Source organism: Pteronotus mesoamericanus, unplaced genomic scaffold (assembly GCF_021234165.1).
Source record: "Pteronotus mesoamericanus isolate MK-2021 breed Mesoamerican mustached bat unplaced genomic scaffold, CSHL_Meso_final scaffold_1186, whole genome shotgun sequence".
Lineage (NCBI taxonomy): Eukaryota > Metazoa > Chordata > Mammalia > Chiroptera > Mormoopidae > Pteronotus > Pteronotus mesoamericanus.
In genome coordinates, this window is record NW_026555302.1 from 516,477 (window position 1) to 536,257 (window position 19,781).

General features: G+C 38.3%; 1 protein-coding gene across 4 annotated transcripts; it reads right to left on the reverse strand.

The window, feature by feature from the left end:
• Positions 1–242: 242 nt before the first annotated feature.
• Positions 243–19,120, reverse strand: ANGEL2 (angel homolog 2). Of its 4 annotated transcripts, none has more exons than XM_054587622.1 (9): positions 18,902–19,120; positions 16,260–16,585; positions 12,881–13,134; positions 12,127–12,196; positions 10,312–10,733; positions 9,337–9,463; positions 8,657–8,714; positions 4,142–4,305; positions 243–2,047 (listed from the first exon to the last, which is right to left on the reverse strand). In XM_054587622.1, the coding sequence occupies exons 1-9, from the start codon at positions 18,958–18,960 to the stop codon at positions 1,896–1,898; spliced, it is 1,632 nt and encodes a 543-aa protein (XP_054443597.1). In that variant the 5' UTR covers positions 18,961–19,120; the 3' UTR covers positions 243–1,895. The 4 variants fall into 4 exon arrangements, with proteins under 4 accessions (XP_054443597.1, XP_054443598.1, XP_054443601.1 ...); XM_054587623.1 differs by lacking the exon at positions 18,902–19,120 and adding an exon at positions 18,420–18,616; XM_054587626.1 differs by lacking the exon at positions 16,260–16,585 and having other exon boundaries at positions 18,902–18,948.
• Between the last annotated feature and the right edge of the window lie 661 nt (positions 19,121–19,781).

Sequence of the window (19,781 nt, forward strand, 5' to 3'; positions counted from 1 at the left end):
CAATATATTAATCAGGATATAAAAATTTAAATTTCCACTATAGTTTTCAGGAATGTTAGTTTGTCAATAACGACCTTTTTAAAAGTTAACTTGTTAATAAATTCACACAACAGAAAGCAAGAATCAATGAATTTTCATTTTTCTTTCCTCAATACTAAAAGGGGATAATTAATTTGTTATTATTATTTGGTGATGACAATATCTGCTAATAGGACAGATCATAATATTCTGAAAACTGTGACTAGAAAATGTGAAAAATCCTAGAACTATAGTTAATACCACAAGTAAAATATTCCCAAAGTGAGAAATTAAACATTTAAAAAGTACAGGGTCCGGCACAAATAATGCCCCCCCCGCTTTTTATTACAAAATCATAAGCATGTAATTCTGTAACAACAATATCACACTCAAGCACACCATGTGACATTTTAGGTGAAATGTTCAAATTGCTGTCCACCTCATGCGAGACACTCACGTGCCCTACCAACCACACTCAAGCAGGCCTTACTTCTGCCGGACCCTGTATTTGCTTACTACAAGTTTTACTAGGCAAATCCTTAGTACCCACATGCCTTTTTAGGGAATTCATCTATCTCTTCTTAAAAATAATGGTTGTTAAGTACTTTAATACAAAAACTTTTAATGTCCAAGACTATAAAGAAACCACTGCTAATTTAAAATGAAGCATTCTAGTAAGAAAACCCACTGTAAAAACTTCTACAATTCAGTAAATTCAATATAAAATTTAGTAAAAATGCACATAATTCTTTGACCCCCATATCTAAAAAAGAGAAGATTTTCACTTTTTGTTTTAAAAATTTTGATTCCAACAAACATAAAGCCAACTGCAGAATTAGACCCACTCTTAACCATTTTATAAAAAAAGTCAGCACTATTTTACACTGCAGCATCATGATAAAACACATTTTAGAAACAAAACCACTAAAACAGTTAAAATAACTAAAAAATATTAGGTCTCCATGTTTGTATTGTTCCACTAGACTTGTTGATTTCCTCAAATTTCTGAGGCAAAACAAAAATAATCTTATAGCTGCCACTTTGTTCCAAAGACAAGTTTCCTAATAAAATATAGTCGTACAGCATTGGTTCACTAAAATAAAATCTCTCCCTAAACCAGGGATCTTTTCTTGAAACTGAATAGAGGGAAAAAAAATTGCTCGGGAAATGAAGGCATAACCCCAATCCCTGTCTCCTGTAATGGCCTGTTAGAGGATGGAAAAGTAGGCTTGTGTAAGTACCTCATACCACTGGTTATGGGACCTATATGTCCCTGACACAATGCAGATATATTGCCTGTCTCAGGATAATAACAAGATGGATTAAACAACCTGTACAAGTTTTTAAAAGCATTGTCAAGTCCCCTCAAAAACAAAAATGGGTGGATACTTGTGAATGAGCCAATGATTTCTGAGATGAGCTAATTAGGACTCACTCAACAAACATGTGGTCCTCACCATGAAATCAGGCCTTCTGGAAAGGAAGTGAATTGTGTTTTGCAAGAACTCACAGATACTTGGGATCCACTCTAAAACTTAACCAAAAACATGAAATGGGATTTTTTACTAAGAGGACTAAAGGAGATGCACTATATTTAAAATCACTGTCTACTTTACTGGAATTTAGAGTAAAAAATATTTACAATTTTTTTTTTAACAATTAAGAGCATTTATATCATTTGTCAGGAAAATATTCTTTCATTATTATAAAAGCGAACTGTTGTAAACTTGTTTCTTCTGATATTTCTTCCAAGCATTTAACATAACCTCTTCAGAAACTCCACAGCACAAAAATAAACAACATGCAAACTCTTAACACTTTTACAGTCTCTGAAAAAGAATATAAATTGGAAAGAAAAGTACATAATCAAAGAGGAGTCAGAGCTCAAGTCTGAATTTAGCCAATAAAGGCAGATGATCTGAAGAGTTGTTTTCATTTGGAAGTCCATTAACAGTCCATAAGTCTTGCTCTGTAAGAAGTGACAGTCTAGCTAGAAGTTTCAAGCCACCAACCAAAGCAACTTCAGCTCCTACATTGAAAACATAGACATACTTAGTGAAACTGTGTCAACAGTTTATTGTAAATTAATCATACAAGTCTTTTTTCCCCCTTAAACAATGATGATACAGAACCTGAAACCCCTCTGGAAGTCTAAATATGAAACAGTTTTCAGAATATGATTAAATATTTATTGAGTGTAACCTAATTATAATGCTCAAATACACAGCAGTTTCAGGTATGTGTTTTTTTTTCTTTTTCAGACTTTTTTTTTCTATTTCAAGTTGTGAAAATAATCCAGAAGAAAACATCAATGTAATAATGTTTGATAATTCTCATAATGTTAAGAGTAACTTGAGACTGACAACTTCATAAGAAATTCATCCATCAACCACTCCATAATTGTATAAAACCAGACAGACACAGCCACATCTAGGTAGAAAGTTTATAAGGTGAGTGGGAAATAAATGTATAATTTGGTCCCAGAGAGTCAGTACCCAAGAAGCGGAGTAAAAGAGGATGTGCTCCTAAAATTGAATTTTGAGATGCTGGTTCATGACATACTTCTGCCACCTAGTGAACAGTTAAGGCATGACAACTACCAGAACCTTAATATTACAAATTCAAAGTAGAGGGCATATTTTGTAGAGTTGATCTACTGGGGAGAAGTCATATGAAAGAGGAAAAGGGAAAATCAGAAAAGACAACAGCTGCCCACATTTTGGACTTTCAAAGTTTTCTAAATGGTATTTTTTGACCGCCACTTATATGAAACTGCATTTTTTTCTCCACATTGAATCATTTGGTTAATACACCCTTATTTCCATTGAATCAAGGAAAAGTGTTTTATCACCTTTGCTTTTTGAAAACAGTTACAAACTTCTCTTTCCAGAAAAGTCCAACATTCCAAGGTCAACATAATCAAATTGTCTGTTGTTGGAAGTATAAACAAGTATACCCGTGGCTGTGTCTGTCTGGTTTTAAACAACTACGGAGTGATTGATGGATGAATTTCTTAGGAAGCTGTCAATCTCAAATAACATTATGAGAATTACCAAACATTATTACATTGACATTTTCTTCCAGATTACTTTTAGAACTTGAAATGAAAAAAAGGTGCTATACTAATGTTGGCACAAGAAAACAGCAGATATATGGCAAGTAAAACAAAGGGGATTATGAAAGACTTAGAAGACCAAAAGTGACTCGACTGGAGGGTAGAGATGAGGATATAATTCTTAGGTAGTAATTTGCTTTGAGGTACTTCACTGCCTCCACTTTTTGCAGGTGATTAACTGACTTATTCAAATACATTACCAATCTGTCAAATATATTACCAATTTCAAAATATTTTTAACTTCTAGCCCTGGCCTATGTGGCTCAGTTGGTTGGAGTGTCGTCCAGTAGACTGAGGGGTCGCAGGTTCGATTCCCAGTCAGGGCACATGTCCAGGTTGCAGGTTCAGTTCCTGGTCGAGGCATGTACAAGAGGCAACCAATTGATGTTTCTCCCTCTCATGTCAACGTTTCTCTCCTTCCCTTGCCTCCTCTCTAAAATCAGTGAGCATGTCCTCAGGTGAGGATAGATATATATTTAACTACTTTCTAAATTTTTTAAAAAGATTTTATTTACTTATTTTTAGAGAGAGGGGAGAGGAGGGAGAAAGAGAAGGAAAGAAACATCAAGGTGTGGTTCTCTCTTATGCACCCTATACTGGGGACCTGACCCACAACCAGGCAGGTGCCCCAATTGGGAATCAAACTGGTGACCCTTTGGTTTGCAGGCCAGTGCTCAAGCCACTGAGCCACACCAGCCAGGGCATCATCTTCTTTTTTAAAAGATTTTATTTATTAGAGAAGGGGAAGGGAAGGAGAAAAAGAAGAAGAGAAACGTGGACATCCATGCCTCTCACACAACCCAGGTATGTGCCCAGACTGGGAATCGAACTAGTGACCTTTCAGTTCACAGACCAGCACGCAGTCCACTAAGCCACATTGGCCAGGGCTATATTTACCTTCGAAATCTAGAACTTCATCTAGATGTTTACCTAACTTTGTCAGTTTCAGCCTTGAGGGGTTCCTTACTGTGTTCTCAAGCAGAATTTAAGACTGCATGCTTTCTTTACCTGGCTGCCCAGCAATATCTTCCTTTTCCACGGAGTAGAAAATATAATCCACGGTTATGGCACTTCGGGAATGACACGTGGTCACTTCTGGAATTCCAGTGTCAGGAAAATAATGTGAGTAAACAGATGACAAGCTGAAATGGTGCTGTAAATATGAAGATAACCTAAAATGAAAAGTGTTTAGCATCCATCAGGTTTTTCATGACTTTATAATTCCTCCTATGAAAACACTTTTTCATTTAATTTCCAGACAAAGCCAAACATTAGGACAAACTTCATGTAAACAGACAATATCACAATGTGGCATGTATTGATGCAGTGATAACCAAAACCCATTAACAAGGTTGTGAAATGGGGAGGGGGAAGCTCGATAATTAATACACTCATGTGATTTGTTACTAATTATATTTGAGAGCCTCCACTTACTAATAAACACGTATCCCAAAACAATTTACAGGCACACCTTGTTTTACTGGGCCTCACTATTATGCTTTGCAGATGTTCCATTGTTCACAATTTAAAGGTTTGGGGCAACACTGCAACTCTATCAGCGCCGTTTTCCAACAGCATTTGCTCCCTTTGTGTCTCTGTGTCACATTTTGGTAATTCTGCTAATATTTCAAACTTCCATTATTACTATGTTTGTTATGGTGCTCTGGGGTGCCATATACCACACCCACATGAGACAGCAAACAACTGATAAACATGCGTGTCCTGACTGCTCCACTGACCGACCATTCCACATCTCTCTCCCTCACCCCCTGGCCTCCCTTTTCCCTGAGACACAACGACACTGAAATTAGACCAGTTAGTAACCCCACAATGGCCTCTAAGTGTTCAAGTGAAAGGAAAAGCTACATGTCTCTCAGAGGAAGGCGTGTTGTAAGCCAAGAAAGGCCGAAAGCTAGGCCTCTTGTGTCAAACAGCCAAACTGTGAATTCAGAAGGAATGTTCTTGAAGGAAATTGAAAGTGCTACTCCAGTGACCCTATAAATGATAAGAAAACAGAACAGCCTTATTTCTGACATGGAGAAAGTTTTAGATAGATCACACCAGCCACAACATTCCCTTCAGTCAAAACCTAATGCAGAGCAAGGCCCTAATTCTCTAGAATTCTATGAAGAGAGCGAGAGGTGAGGGAGCTGCAGAAGAGAAGTTTGAAGCTAACAGAGGTAGCTTCATAGGTTTAAGGGAAGATGCTGTCTTCATAACATAAAATGCATGGTGAAGAAGCAAGTGTTGATGCAGAGGCCGCAGTAAGTCATCCAAAAGACCCAGCCGAGGTAATTACTGAAGATGGTTACGCCAAACAGCAGATTTACCATGTAGACATAACAGTTGTCTATTGGAAGAAGATGCCATCTAGGGATTTCATAGCTAGAGAGACATCAATGGCTGGCTTCAGAGCTTCAAAGGACAGGCTGACTCTCTTTTTAGGGGCTGATGCAGCTGGTGACTTTAAGTGGAAGCCAGTGCTCATTTACCATTCTGAAAATCCTAGGGCCCTTAGGATTATGCTAAATCTACTCTTGCCTGTGCTCTATAAATGAGATAACAAAGTCTGTTACACCATGATTTGTTGAATATTTTAAGTCCCCTGTTGAGACCCATTGCTCAGCAAGAAAGATTCCTTCTGTAATATTATTGCTCATTGACAATGCACCAGATCACCCAATAGCTCTGATGGAGATGTACAATGAGATGAATATTGTTTTCATGGCTGCTAACTCAGCATCCATTCTGCAGCCCATGGATCAAGGAGTAATTTTGATTTTCAAGTCTTAGTAAGAAATATATTTCAGAAGGCTATGACAGTTATAGATACCGATTCATTCCTCTGACAGGTCTGGGCAAAGTAAACTGAAAACCTCTGGAAAGGATTCCCCATTCTACATGCCATGAAGAATATTTGTGATTCATGAGAAAGGTCAAAATATCAGCATTAGCAGGACTTTGGAAGAAGCTGATTTCAACCTTCATGGATGGCTTTGAGTTGTTCAAGGCTTCAGTGGAGGAAGTAACTGCAGATGTGGTGGAAATATAAAGAGAACTAGAATTAGAAGTGGAGCCTAAAGATATGACTGAGTTGCAGCAGTCTCATGATAAAACTTGAACAGCCCTGGCCAGGTAGCTCAGTTGGTTAGAGCGTCATTCCAGCACACCAGGTTTGTGGGTTCAATCTCAGGTCAGGGCACATAAAGAATCAACCAATAAATGCATAAATAAGTGGAACAACAATTGCTGTTTCTCTCTCAGTCTTCCCTTCCTCTCTCTCTCAAATCATTAAATAAAATTGAAAAACAAAAACAAAAACAAAAGAATCTGGAACAGATGAGTTGCTTCCTATGGAGGGCAAAGAACATGGTTCCTTGAGATGGAACCTACTCCTGATGAAGATGCTGTGAAAGTTGTTGAAATGACAACAGAAATGTTAGACTATTACCTAAATTGAGCTGATAAAGGAGCAGCAGGGTTTGGGATGATTGACTCCAGTACTGAAAGAAGGTTCCACTGTGGGTAAAATGCTATCAAACAGCATCACATGCTCCCGAGAAATCGATAGTGAAGGAAAGAGTCAATTGCTGTGGCAAACCTCATTATTGTCTTATTTTAAAAATTGCTACAGCAACCACTGTCCCAGTCGGTCAGCAGCCATCAATATGGAGGCAAGACCTTCTATCAGTGAAAAGATTATGACTCGCTGAAGGCTGAGATGATAGTTAGCATTTCTTAATGATAAAGTATTTTTAAATTAAGGTATGTGCATTTTTTAGATATGCTATTGGACATTTAAATAAACTGATTTCTATATGCACTGGAAAAAAAATTCATGTGACTTGCTTTATTTAGATACTCGCTTTCCTGCAGTGGTCTGGAACTGAATCTGCAATATCTCCAAGGGTATGCCTGCCTATATATATATTTTTATTGTTTTTAAGAAAGAAAATCAGAGTGCCCTTTATAAATGCCATTTAGAATCCACCAGACTGTTGTCAGAGGCACTGTATTTTTCTGCAAACCGTTACCGTACTATCAACTCTTGAGTTTACTCGTGTAAGCTGTGTATAAACACTGTATTTATATAAAGATATTTAAAAGTATCTTTTCTTATAACCCACTTTGTATGAAGATTTTAGAATTATTTAAAACTAAATATTTATTAGTAAAATTAGCCTTTTACTAACTTTACTCAGGAAAGTTTTGACTATATTTGAGTAGCTTAATAATAAATTTTTAAATATTCTTTTTTAAAAATTAAAAAAAATTTCCTGCCCTGACCAGCGTGGCTCAGTTGGTTCAGCATCGTCCAGCAAAGCAAAATGTTACCAGTCTGATTCCCAGTCAGGGCTCATGCCTGGGTTGCAGGACCAGTCCCTGGTTGGGGCGTGTGCGAGAGGCATTTGATCGAGGTTTCTCTCCCTCTCTTTTTCCCTCCCTTCACCTCTCTCTAAAAATAAATAAATAAAATATATTTAAAAAAATTTCTTCCTTTCTTATTAGATTCTCATACATGAGAGATTTTTTTCAAAACAAGGTATACAAAATAAGACTGAGAAGAAAAAATGAGAAGTGATTATAATTTGGTCCCTAAATTTAAATGTTAAAAACAAAATCTCAACTATTAATGAGCCACAATATAAAACGATGAAGCCATTGAGAAACTCCCCAAAAGATACAATTTAAGTGCCCATCTATTATATTAAAATACATGTTTCTCAACCATAGCCCCAAACATTCATGCTTCTTTAATAATTCGGAATCCAGGCACCTTTACCCCTCTACCTCTGCTGACCTCTTCCTGTAGTTTAAGAGAGAAGCATAAGTTAATTGTCTTTCCCACTGACATAATCCTATTTGGATCAATTCTCCTATAGATTGTTTTGAGACCTAGTAAGTCAAAGGAGGCTAAGGATCCTTTTGAAATTTCAAAGATATTTCTCCGCAATCTTGACCTTCGTAATAACAATACATTTTAAAGAGTACCAGCTGGTCCAGATCCACGGACAAGCTGTTTGCGGCAAAGGAGACTGCTGAAGTACCTATGTGTCTGAGCTTTGCGTGCTTTGTCTCATCTAATCCTCTCACAACCACCCAAATTGTATCTGAGGAAACTAAGCCTCAGAGATGCTAAGATTCTTGCTCAAAATCAAACAGCTAGAAAGGAGCCAAGTCATAATTGGTACTTGGGTCCGTTTGACATAAGAGCTAACGTTCTCCACCAGCACAGAATAAATATCATCTTCATTTCCCACCCCTCTTTTATTGACGTTATTGGGGTGACACTGGTTAACAAAGTTACACAAGTTTCAGGTGCACAGTTCTACAACACATCCTCTGCACAGCGCACTGTGTGTTCACCGCCCTAAGTCAAGTCTCCGTCCATCGCCATTCACCCCCCATACCCTCCTTCACCTCTCCCCATGGCAATCACTTTTTAAAGAATCAGTGTTGAGAAATGACTGTTTTTACTCGATTAAAGTCAGCTAATGTCACCTGTTGCTCTCCAGAACTCACTTTTCAGCTGTCACTAGGACTTCTGTTTTTTCCAGCTGTGTTTGTGTCAGATCGCTGTCTGTAAGAACAAAGAAAAATACGTATTATTATCAATACACTATTTTGTTCTAGTTTGCCTTAGTACAGTCCTTTTACTCTAGGAATATTTAAGATATACCTAGTTTACAGATGCCTAGTTAAATGTTTCATCCTAGAACCTGTATGTTTTGATGATCTCCAGAATTAGCAAATAAAATGCAATCATTTCCAAAGCAACATGCAAGTAATTCATGCAAAAATAATTCAGAAAGTTCTACTTTTAAAAGGTCACTCTTTAGAAGAGGAGTAAGTCCTGACTGGTGTGGCTCAGCTGGTGGGGTGTCGTCCCGCAAAGCAAAAGGTCTCCAGGTCATTCCCAGCCAGGGCACATGCTTGGGTTGCAGGTTTGGTCCCGGATCAGGGTGCCTATGAGAGGCAACTGATCTTTTTCTTTCACACTGATTCTCTCCCTTTCTTTTTCCCCTCCCTTCCCTCTAAAAATAAATAAAAATCTTTAAAAAGAAATAAAAAAGGAATAAGCAAACAACTATTTATATAAATATATGTATTTATTCCTGAAATGTTATCCTTTTAAAAATTTAGTTGTACATTCAAAGGGAAAGTATTAAAGAAGACTGCCACAATATGCTGCAAACACTTACCTGTCTTTTCTACTTTTGGTACCTGCTGTACCTCATACACACAGTTCTGTGAGATACCTAGGTTTGGGGGCCAAATTGGAATAGATAAAATTCTTTGTCCCCGTGAAGACTGTTCCTGGCCAGATACCTAAACAAAATTTCAACAGGTATCTTAAGTGAGTAGATTTTAAATAGTTATGTATTGAAAAGTTTATGTGTTAAATGAAAGGGAATCCAAGGACAGTAAATATTACTTTTTATTCTTTATATTGTGACTATTTGTGCTTATAAAATCTTGTTCAAATACAGTTCAGAAAGCGCTTTTTATATGAACATGGCCATCTTTTCCTATATGTGTTTTTCTCCAATTTGGACATCTCAAGGATGTCTTTGGACTAATGATGCCCCTCCTTTTTGTTATCTGAAATATAGTCCCTATTACGTAAAATACTAAGAGAGATGAACTCATAAAACTGTAAACTATCATTCAAAAGTCAGTGGTGAAAAACTTATTTTGGTTAAATAGAAGCGAGCACAATGAAATTAAAAACAGGATAAATTATACTCAGCTAAGGAATTAGAACATTTATTATGTAAATAAAAATTATAAAGAAATATTAAATTACTGTTTGCTAACTGTATTGCTCATATCTAGCATTTAAAATTCTATTCTGCCACCTTGTGAGTAGTTCCTTATTTATGAAGTATTCATGCCTGGCAATGCTTTTCTTCTCTTCCATTTTGGATTTTTTGCTGCCTGACAATTTCTCCAAGCAGAATGCTGCCACAAACAGATGGAAAAGATGCAATTCAACCAAGTAGATACAATTACTTATTAGTAGTTGTGGAAAATCACCACAGCTTGGTAAAGTGAGGGTACTTGGTAAAGTGAGGGATCATCCAAGGTTTTCAAACAGCCCTGTGATGGCTTATCCTCAAATTACAATGAGCAGAAGACTAAGTCCACCTCCTAATAATGATGAAGTGAGCACTTACCTTCCCTATGGCAAGGCCTTCATAATTCAATTTTCCTTCCTTTATAAAACTATAGAGCGGAGAACCAGGAACAGAATTAAAGTCCCCACACATAACAATAGGGCAGAAGCTGCCATCTTTCTGATGGGCAACACTGGAGATCTCTGCCAGGAGCATTGCCAACTGGGTCAGCTTAATATCGCCTCGCCTTGGATTATATAACAGATGTGTGTTAGCTACACAGATGGCAGGAGAGGCACCACTTGGAATTTTGGGCTGCAAGAGTAACACTAATCCAACATTGTCTCTGTCCAACAGAGGAACATCAGGGCGGTAGAATTCCACTGGGTTCACTGATAAGAGTGAAAATTTGGAATGTTTGAAGCAAATGGCACAGCCATCTGGTTTCTTTCCTGTCCGAATCTTGTATTCACAGTGATAACCTATAAGAAATAAAGAAATTTAAAATAAGGGACTGTTTTATACACACACACACACACACACACACACACGCACGCGTGTGGCAAAACACAGCTAATATTTTTGAACAATGTTTACCAAAGTGTATTCTACAAAACATTAGTAATGTAGGATGTAAGTAAGTGTTGGAATCAAAAAAGTCTGGGACTAGCCCTGGCTGGTGTGCTCAGTGGACTGAGCGCCAGACTGCAAACCAAAGGGTTGCCAGTTCAATTCCCAGTCAGGGCGCATGCCTGGGTTGCAGGCCAGGTCCCCAGGAGGGGATGCATAAGAGGCAACCACACACTGATGTTTCTCTCCCTCTCCTTCCCTTCCTCCTCTCTCTAAAAATAAATAAATAAATAAAATCTTAAAAAAAAAAAAAAAAAAAAAAAAGCTTTGGAACTGGGTCTAATAGGTCTCTTTCCTGGCAGACTTCAGTCTTAAATATGCTCATGTGCATTATAATGCTCTCATTTCCATCCTAGTAAGAGTCATGACAAAGACACTAGGGCCTTGTAATAACCCACCCACCACGTACCTCTGACCTTCCTGCCTCTAACTCTTCCGCCTTGCTCCACCCCACACACACCAGCCTGCTCATCTGCCTTACGGCACTCCAACCTTGAGGCCTTGCCTTTGCGATTTCCGCAGTCTAGAATGCTCTAGGCATGGCCTGTTCATTAACCTCTTTCAAGTTTTTGCTCAAATCTCATCTTCTCTGGTTATTTATTTACAACCGAAACCTTATTCCATATTTCTGCCTTTCCCCAGAAAACTATCATTACTTAATGAACTACTTACATATTTATTTGGTTTACTGTCTACTGTATACTCCTCAAGGGCATAGACTTGTTATCTGTCTTGTTCACCGCTATATCCCCACTGCCTAGAACACTGAGTAGTGTATAGCAGGCACTCAAAAAATATTTCCTGAATGAATGAATGCAAAGTAGGGAGCATTTCTCAAGCAGATAACCTGTTTTTAGAAGTGTTCACTCATCAAAGAGTTTTTTAGTTTCCATCCATTACGCAGTGGTAAATACTTATGATATAATGATGACCTAGACAGAATGGTACCTAATCTCATGGAGCTCGGAATCTTAGGGGGTCTAGTGATGGGCAAAGCAACTCCTGGAAAGGAAGCTATTAAGAGATTCTTACACAACTTTCCCTTTAAGTTAAAATTATGTAACAACACAAAAGTTTCCACCTGAAATTTCTCAATCTTTTCCTGACCTTTTGAAATAGGTATTAAGTTTTTCAAAGTTAAGATTTTTGGCCCAAATACATCACACTTCTTTGTTAGCAAGTTATGCTTTAACAACATACCAATCTTCCAAAGTAAATATGGCTAAAATAAAAGTTACATTGTACCCAGCGATTCCAAACTTGGCCTGATTTCTGTTCCATAATGATCTTCTTGAACTTCTTGCAAACAAAGTACCTTGGAAGAAAAAAAAGGCCTGAATTAAAACAAAGAGATGTAAATATAAATTTTCTGGTGCTTCCATCTCTACAGATTTCTAAAACTTTAAAAACATGTTAGAAGTTGAAATAAAAAAATCCTTTTCTCTTGTAATTTACAGATCTATCAAATTAATGTTTCTAAATTTGATCAGTCCCCCAAATTGTGGCCTTTAATCATATGAAGCTTTCTTCCAAGGAAATATTTTTAATTTACATGTCTGAATATTCCCCCTGAATTTACACATTTATTAGTAGAAATCCTCCTTGTACTTTCTTAAGAGGTGATTTCTTTGAATGACATTATCTACATTAATTCTTCATGAATTATTTAAATTTAAAATCAAAGGACATCTGTAAAAAAAGAAAATAAAATCCAAGGAAATATGTACCGAACACTTAATATGTTGCCAGTCCCTATCTCAGAGCTAACCAATACTTAAGATTCTTTGATCGTTTTAAAAAAGCCAGACAATTATTTATACCAACAACCATTGGCAAATAACTCTTTGGAGGTCATGTTACCTTGCTAAAAACTGTTCCATCACTATATTTAAACATCTTCCCTTTTTACCAAACAAAAGTGAGAAAATAATTTAGTTTACAAGTGACCCATTTAACCCAACTTTTTCTTGTGCGAAGGATTTTGATATTTTGCACTTACATCTGCATCAAAGTGTTTAATTTCTTTCAGAATATTGGGAAATCTAAAACTCCAGTGTAATACTGGGCGCCGGCAGTGTCTATAGAGGTGTGAATTATCTTCCAGTAAATTTTGTGAAAGTATATTATAGGACATCACTGAGAAATCAAACTTGTTCTCACTGTCTTCACATTTGGGGTCAATATTGTCTCCCAGGATCTTCGTTTTTTCTTTATGATGGTTACATATGTATTCCCAATGGCGTTTTATGGTGCCTGTTAAAATATATTGGACAGAATATAAAGAATTAATTTTAAAAAAGACCATGTGTTTTCCTGTATATAAGTATTCCTTTGCCTTTTAAAAATTTCCATAGGCAATGAACACAATGTTTTACCCTAGGAAATGGCAATGAAGCACTGAATAACCAGAAGTTGTGATCAAATTAATTAAAAGGCTGTAAAATTCTATACTGACTGACCAAGAGGGACACAACAGGTTTAAAAGAATCTAACAAGTTATTCTGGAGACTAAGAGCATGTGTTTATAAAACTAAGACTATACAGGGGTCGTGGTTTCTCCCTTCTTTATAGTTAAGAATTAGCTCTGCCATAGACATGCTTAGCAACTTTGTAACCATAATATTGTATCTGTATGTCTCAGCTGGCTTTCCAATAAGATAAGTTCACATATTTTATTCCCTATTAGTAAGATAAGATCATCCAGTGATTAACTAAGTTCCAAAAACAACTCATCTTAGAATTCTGCTTTAGACAAGAATGATGTATATAATGACAATATACAGAAACTGTATTTAGTGTCTAAAACACTGAAATGGAACAGTGCAAACAAAATGAACAAAGAAATCTTTTTAATGCATACCAAAGCAAAAGTTACATGTAACATAGTTACAGAGTGCTGGTCAATGATAATGGCTAGTTGACAAACCTAGCATGCAGCAACCAGGAATATGTGATGGTTTACATTCTGCAAAGACATCATGTACCCTGGAAAAGTGATGAGAATCGAAAACCATGAGATTTTGCAATTATAGGCAGTCCCCGATTTAGAAATGACCACCATATATAGTTTTCTCCTTTGATCTTGTCTCCCTCACCCCACCGTTAAAGGGCATATTCCAACTGCCATGGAAGCCATGAAGAAAAATGTAGAATTTTTAGAGAATCTATGAACTCAAATGCAGAAAACAAGAAATGGGAAGAACCTGGAGAAACAGAATTAGAGATGGACTTCCAAGCATGATTAGACAATGTGGGAAAAAAAAAAAAAATCTCAGCCCTAGGATCCCTCCCTTTTCCTGCATGAAGGCTTTCATTTCACTGGATTACAATGCCTAAAATTCCATCAATACAGTGGCTTTCAAACTTCTAGAGCTTGTACAACCCTTCAGCATTACTTTTCATGTTATGAACATCAATCCTTGGTATGTGGGGACTGTAGCTAGAAAGATGAGGTAACTAACATTTATACTGACCACAATTGCTTTGAATAAACATACAGAAACTTCAAATGCTAGAGTTCCATGGGAGACAGTCTGAAAACTACTGATGAAGTAAATAGTCTTTGGCCTTCATATACTTCACAACATAAATTCATACTACAAAAGCTTATATACCTTCCATGTCAGGAGGAACAAGGTGATCACAGCAGAGAAGACAGATGAATCAAAGAAAGTAAGCAACAGGACTGACTGGGTTTTTAGGGTGCCTAATTAAAAAGTCATAATTGTGTCACACAAATCCTTCAAATACCACTTTAAAGTGATAGGCAAGTTAGCAATGCTGTTCTCTTGATTGAAAAGTATTAGTGAAATATCGGAAGTCACAAATATGGCTTAACGAAGAGCATTTTCCTTATTCACAATACCTAGGAAGAATGGACATATAAAGAGTCAGGTTGCAATCCAAGTTTATCAGTGTGTAAATGTAACTTCCCATCCATTAAAGGGAAAACACCACCACCACAATTTTCTGAGTACCTACTATGAAGCCAACAGTGTGCTGGGCACTTGACATCTCATTTTATTGTCAACAGGCTTTGAACGTGAGCATTATTTTACACTAGGAAACCACGGAGCAGAGAGGTTCAGGAACCTGTCCCAGCTCACACAATTTGTGGTGGAGCAGAACGACAGCAGGGAGTGGTCCCTAAGCCCATGCTTGTGTCACACGGCACAGCCCGACCTGACGGCTACCAGATTTAGAAAAGGCCAAACTAGAGAGAAGTGTGCGGACCTGATGGACAGTGAATACCCAGGTGAGAAGCCGGCTCATCCCATACAGGCCTCGATTTACAGACATGGAGTGTTCTTAGGAACCTCATTTTAACGCCTCTACATAAACCTTTCATTCATTCAAACAAATACATTATAAACACAAGCTGTGGTTAGGTACTATAAAAATAAATTTTCACTTGTGAGTGCTTAGAATTTCTACTTAAAGGTGCAGTGGAATTTCCTCCTAAAAGCACATTTAACTAATAATCGAGCTCTGACTTCCAGGTGACACTCACTGTGAATGTCATCCTTTGACAAACTTGTGTCTGCTCCCTACACATTAACATCCACAGAGTCTCCTCTCAGTTATCTGCAGAGGCATTATCTTCACTGAAAACCACAGCTCAGCAAGGAAGACAGTTCCAAATTCTGCGTGTACACTTGGGGGGCGGGGGGCAGGACCGGCAGCACAGAGGGAGTCTGGGCAATTGTTTAGAGTAGAAAGAATATGAGAAAAATAGAAATAATCAACATATTTAGAAAAAACTGTTTCTTAAAGTTGCATAAGATGTTTTAAAAGATAAAATTTCCAACAGACTCTCAAGATTGTATCTGTAGACCCCAGTATGAGATATACAGATTTAATAAGCTAAAATCCTATTCTGTAAGGAAGTATCTTTTATTTATGAGAGTTCCTATTTAAGAAAATCCTTTTGTCTTATTCTTTAAAGTTATCATTGTAAAACATTAGCTTAAAATAAATATGAAAACATGACATTTAATTTTATAGACCTGTGGACTTTCAATAATACATCCACCAGTTTTTAAGAAGCCTGAGAATCTCTGCTTCAAAAACAGTAAATTTGAAAACTATTCTTAAATGAAACTTAAGGTTTTAATCTAATCCTTCATTCTTTTTTACCTTATTCTGTAGGTAGAGTCACTTCTATCTTTACTGCCAGAAATACACAATTAATTAAAGATAAAAATAAAGAGTTCATTTAAAAAATAATTCCCTTTTTCCTAACAGAAAAACTACTGGCTGAAAATAAACACCAAACACGTCTAAAACCAGCAGGAAGTTTTCTTGAGGATTAGATATGAACGTTTCAATTAGTCTATGGCTTATGTTTATTTGTGCACCAAGATAAATGTCACCTTTACCTTGGTGTTTTCTTCGTTTTGATGAAGGCTCATCTCCCTCAGAGTTCATGATGTAACTAGAGAGATGGATCAAAGATGTCTGGCTCAGGCTGTCGGGTCTCCAATTCCAGTACTGAAACTGAGTTCTAGACTCAAACAAACAAGGCGGTCTCCAGTTTAATGAAAATTGCCTACTACTGAAGTAGGGGTAAGGAGCACGAGAATAGTGTCCAGGCCACCTCATACAACTAGAAATATGTCTGTTCCAGCAACACCTTTGCAGATTCTCCCACGGTGTAGTCCAGTCTCTGCCCAGACTCTTCTGGTGGTGGGGTAACATGGGGTATCTAAAAGACATAAATACACTCCTTGAGGCACCACTTTAGGTTCAGCTATTGCACACAAAATCCAAGTCTGTTTCCTCAAGGGAGAACAAGGTCTAACACTCAAAAGCTGATTTCTAAATCTGTGAAGGATGTGGGAGAAGCAGCCATGATTTAACCATGAGAGCAGTACCCCACGAGTCTCCCTACACAACTGTGAGTGGTATTCTAAACACTCCATGTAGGATCCGCCAGGTTCCCAAAACACCGCACAGACTTCAAAAAGTCCACAGTTCAACTGAGAGAGAAATCAACCATCAACTGGTATTCAGATTAGCTTTCTAGCATCTAATACAACTCAATGGACAAATAAAATCCACAACAAACATAATACTTAAATCAAATATGGAACACATAAGCTGACTACAATTAAAGTGAATCTCTATTCCAACTTGGTTTGGAGTAAAAACACATTTCTGAAGTTTTTTATACCAGGGTTGTATTTTCCAAACATTTGTATAGCTGAGAACACAAAAGCCCATCACAACCTCAATTTTTTTTTTTTTTGAAAGCATGCTTTTCCTTGAGAGAAACGAAAAAAGGTAGAAATTACTTACTAGGAATTCATCAACACTCCAAAAGCCAACAGCACCAATTTAACCTATCATCCAAAAATATCTCCAACGTAGTGTTATCATTATGTTGAATAGATACTTTGCTGCCAGGCTCTCTTGGGTACCACCTTCGTACTATACAATTCTGGCAAAATATTAGGATTGAGGACTTCTATTCTTTCCTCTAGAATTCCTTAATGGTACATTTTCAAGGTAGTATCCATAACGTCCACTTCTATTACCAAAGGAATTTAGGTTAAAGTGTATTTTCTGTTATTTGACTTGTGTGTCACGTTCTTTTCATTTTAACACTTAAATTTTTACTGTATTTTTTGTAGTCTGTGTGTTTTCAAATTATCCTCTAAATTCAACTTAATTGTTAATCTCTAAAGGCAGGACATGGTCAGACTATCCTGCTTTGTCACAACTCTTGAGAACCGTAGAGATTTGGGCTCAATACATTTGTGCATCCTAATAAGCTACCATTTTGAGGTATAACACGTGCAACAAAACATTATATTTGTAGTTACTTACAAGGTGAGGCAAAAGTAGGTTTACAGTTTTGAGTATGTGAGTTTTTCCTTGTATTTATTTTCCATATGAACAACTGTAAACCTACTTTTGCTCCACCCTGATGTCTATATAGATACATGTATACATATCTATATATTTGTATATATAGGTATATATCTTTTCCTCTTAAAATGATGAGCTCCTTCAAAGCCAGAACTTTCTTAATCATTTTAACCCCAGTCTCTTCCCAACTGCCTAGCACAGTGCCTGGCACACAGCCGGTACTCAAGAAAACATCGTTGAACTGAACTGGCATCAAATCCCAGGACTATAGGAGTTAAAACCCCATCCCCATGTAATAATTAAGACAGTGCTGTGCTTCCCATGTGTGGTACACCCGTCGGTTTTATACGGTGCACAGTGAAACTTTTTGATTTTTAATATCTAAGTATTTGTTTTAAAGTGTATTAAGAATAAAAAAACAGTAAGTACATTAAAGCCAAGATTTCGCAGATAACTGCTTAGGGCTACGCTAGTGTAGGCAGCACTCATTTAAGTGCTTTTTAAAGTGAGTCAATTTCAGCTTAACAATAACCCACAACCTTCGGACCAACTAAAGTGAGCCAATTTCAAGAAAAATACCCAGTAAATAATACAGGAGTGAACGGAATTTGGTAATAATCGTAAAGGTTGGAATACAAATGACTAAAGTTTGAGAGACAAGAACACACCGACAAACCAACCCCCGTGCGCGTGTGCGGCGCGCGCGCGCCTCCTTCGGGGTCAGGCGACCCTGGGACTTATTGTGACAGGAGGCCTCCCTGCGGACCGTCAGCTCCCGGAAGGTGCTGCAGGGCCCGGGGAAGAAGCCGGGAACGGAGACGCTCGGGCTGCCTTGGAGGCTGGGTTGCGGGAAGTGGGCCTGAGCTGCGAGGCCGAGCCGGTCGGGAGGGCAACAGCACCGCCGGCGGCCGATGCGCTCCGCGCCTGGGCCCGGGTCCCCGTTGGCCCGGCGCCCTGCCGGCTGCGTGCCGGGTTTACCTATCCCTTGGGGAGTCTCCGGTGGCTCGTCCCAGCTGCACCACAGTCCCGACCCTCTTCCTCCCGCTTCCTTCCCCAGCCCGCCCCGCCCCGGTTCACCCAGGCCACCCGCCCCCGCCTCCGGCCGCCCCTCCCTCTCTCCTCCTCCCGCCCGCCACCCAGACCTACTGACCGGCCTCTTCCCACTACACAGCGGCCGTAGCCCCTCCTCACACAGCGCCACGCTTCCATCTTCCCCCTTTGCGGGCGTCCAGTTCAGTCCCTGGGCTCAACCTCAACCTCTACGAAAGATTTGGCGGCCGAAAGCTCCAGGGCTTCCCCATCACCAGACGTCATGCCTCACGCTGCAAAGCACGCTGGGAGGTTCAGTCTCGCTCGCATCCAAGTCCCCATATTGCGCAGCGAAAGTCCCTGAATTTCAAGAAGTAGGCACAGAGCGTGTGATGCTTGGGCAGCCATTTCGGAAGAGGGCAAAACACCCACCCTGGGCCTTAAAGAAACAGAAAGAAATAAACTGCTGATCAGTTTTAAGGCCTATGGAAAAGAGTACAGGGTACTGTATGAGAGTAATAAGAAAAATATATTATTTTCTAGTATTTTTATGTCCTTAGGAGATTCGGAAGGTGGATGCCCAAGGTAGGGAAATACCCTTTTCTGGTTTCCCATGGAACTGAGGTATCACGAATCTTTGCAATTAATTCTGCAGGAATGCATCCACAGAGTTCACTTTTAAATGTACCTGTGTGTCGAGTGTGTCCATCTGTATCAAATTTGGTATATGACTAGATTCCTAGAAAGCATTATTTAGATGGAGACCCCCTTCAGGAGACAGACAGAACTGCAGAAGAATAAAGTGGAGAAAGCAGAGGGGCAAAGGATGCTGGGACGCAGGACCACCGCTTTTCTATTACAGGCTCTTCGGGAGAGCGGTGGAGTAATTTCTTGCAAAGGCTTTTTTTAAACCCTCTTGGGTTAATAAGGATATCAGATGCGTTTGAAGAAAACTTTTTCCTTCCCTATAAATACAGCTTGTTCTTGTTATTTGTAATAGT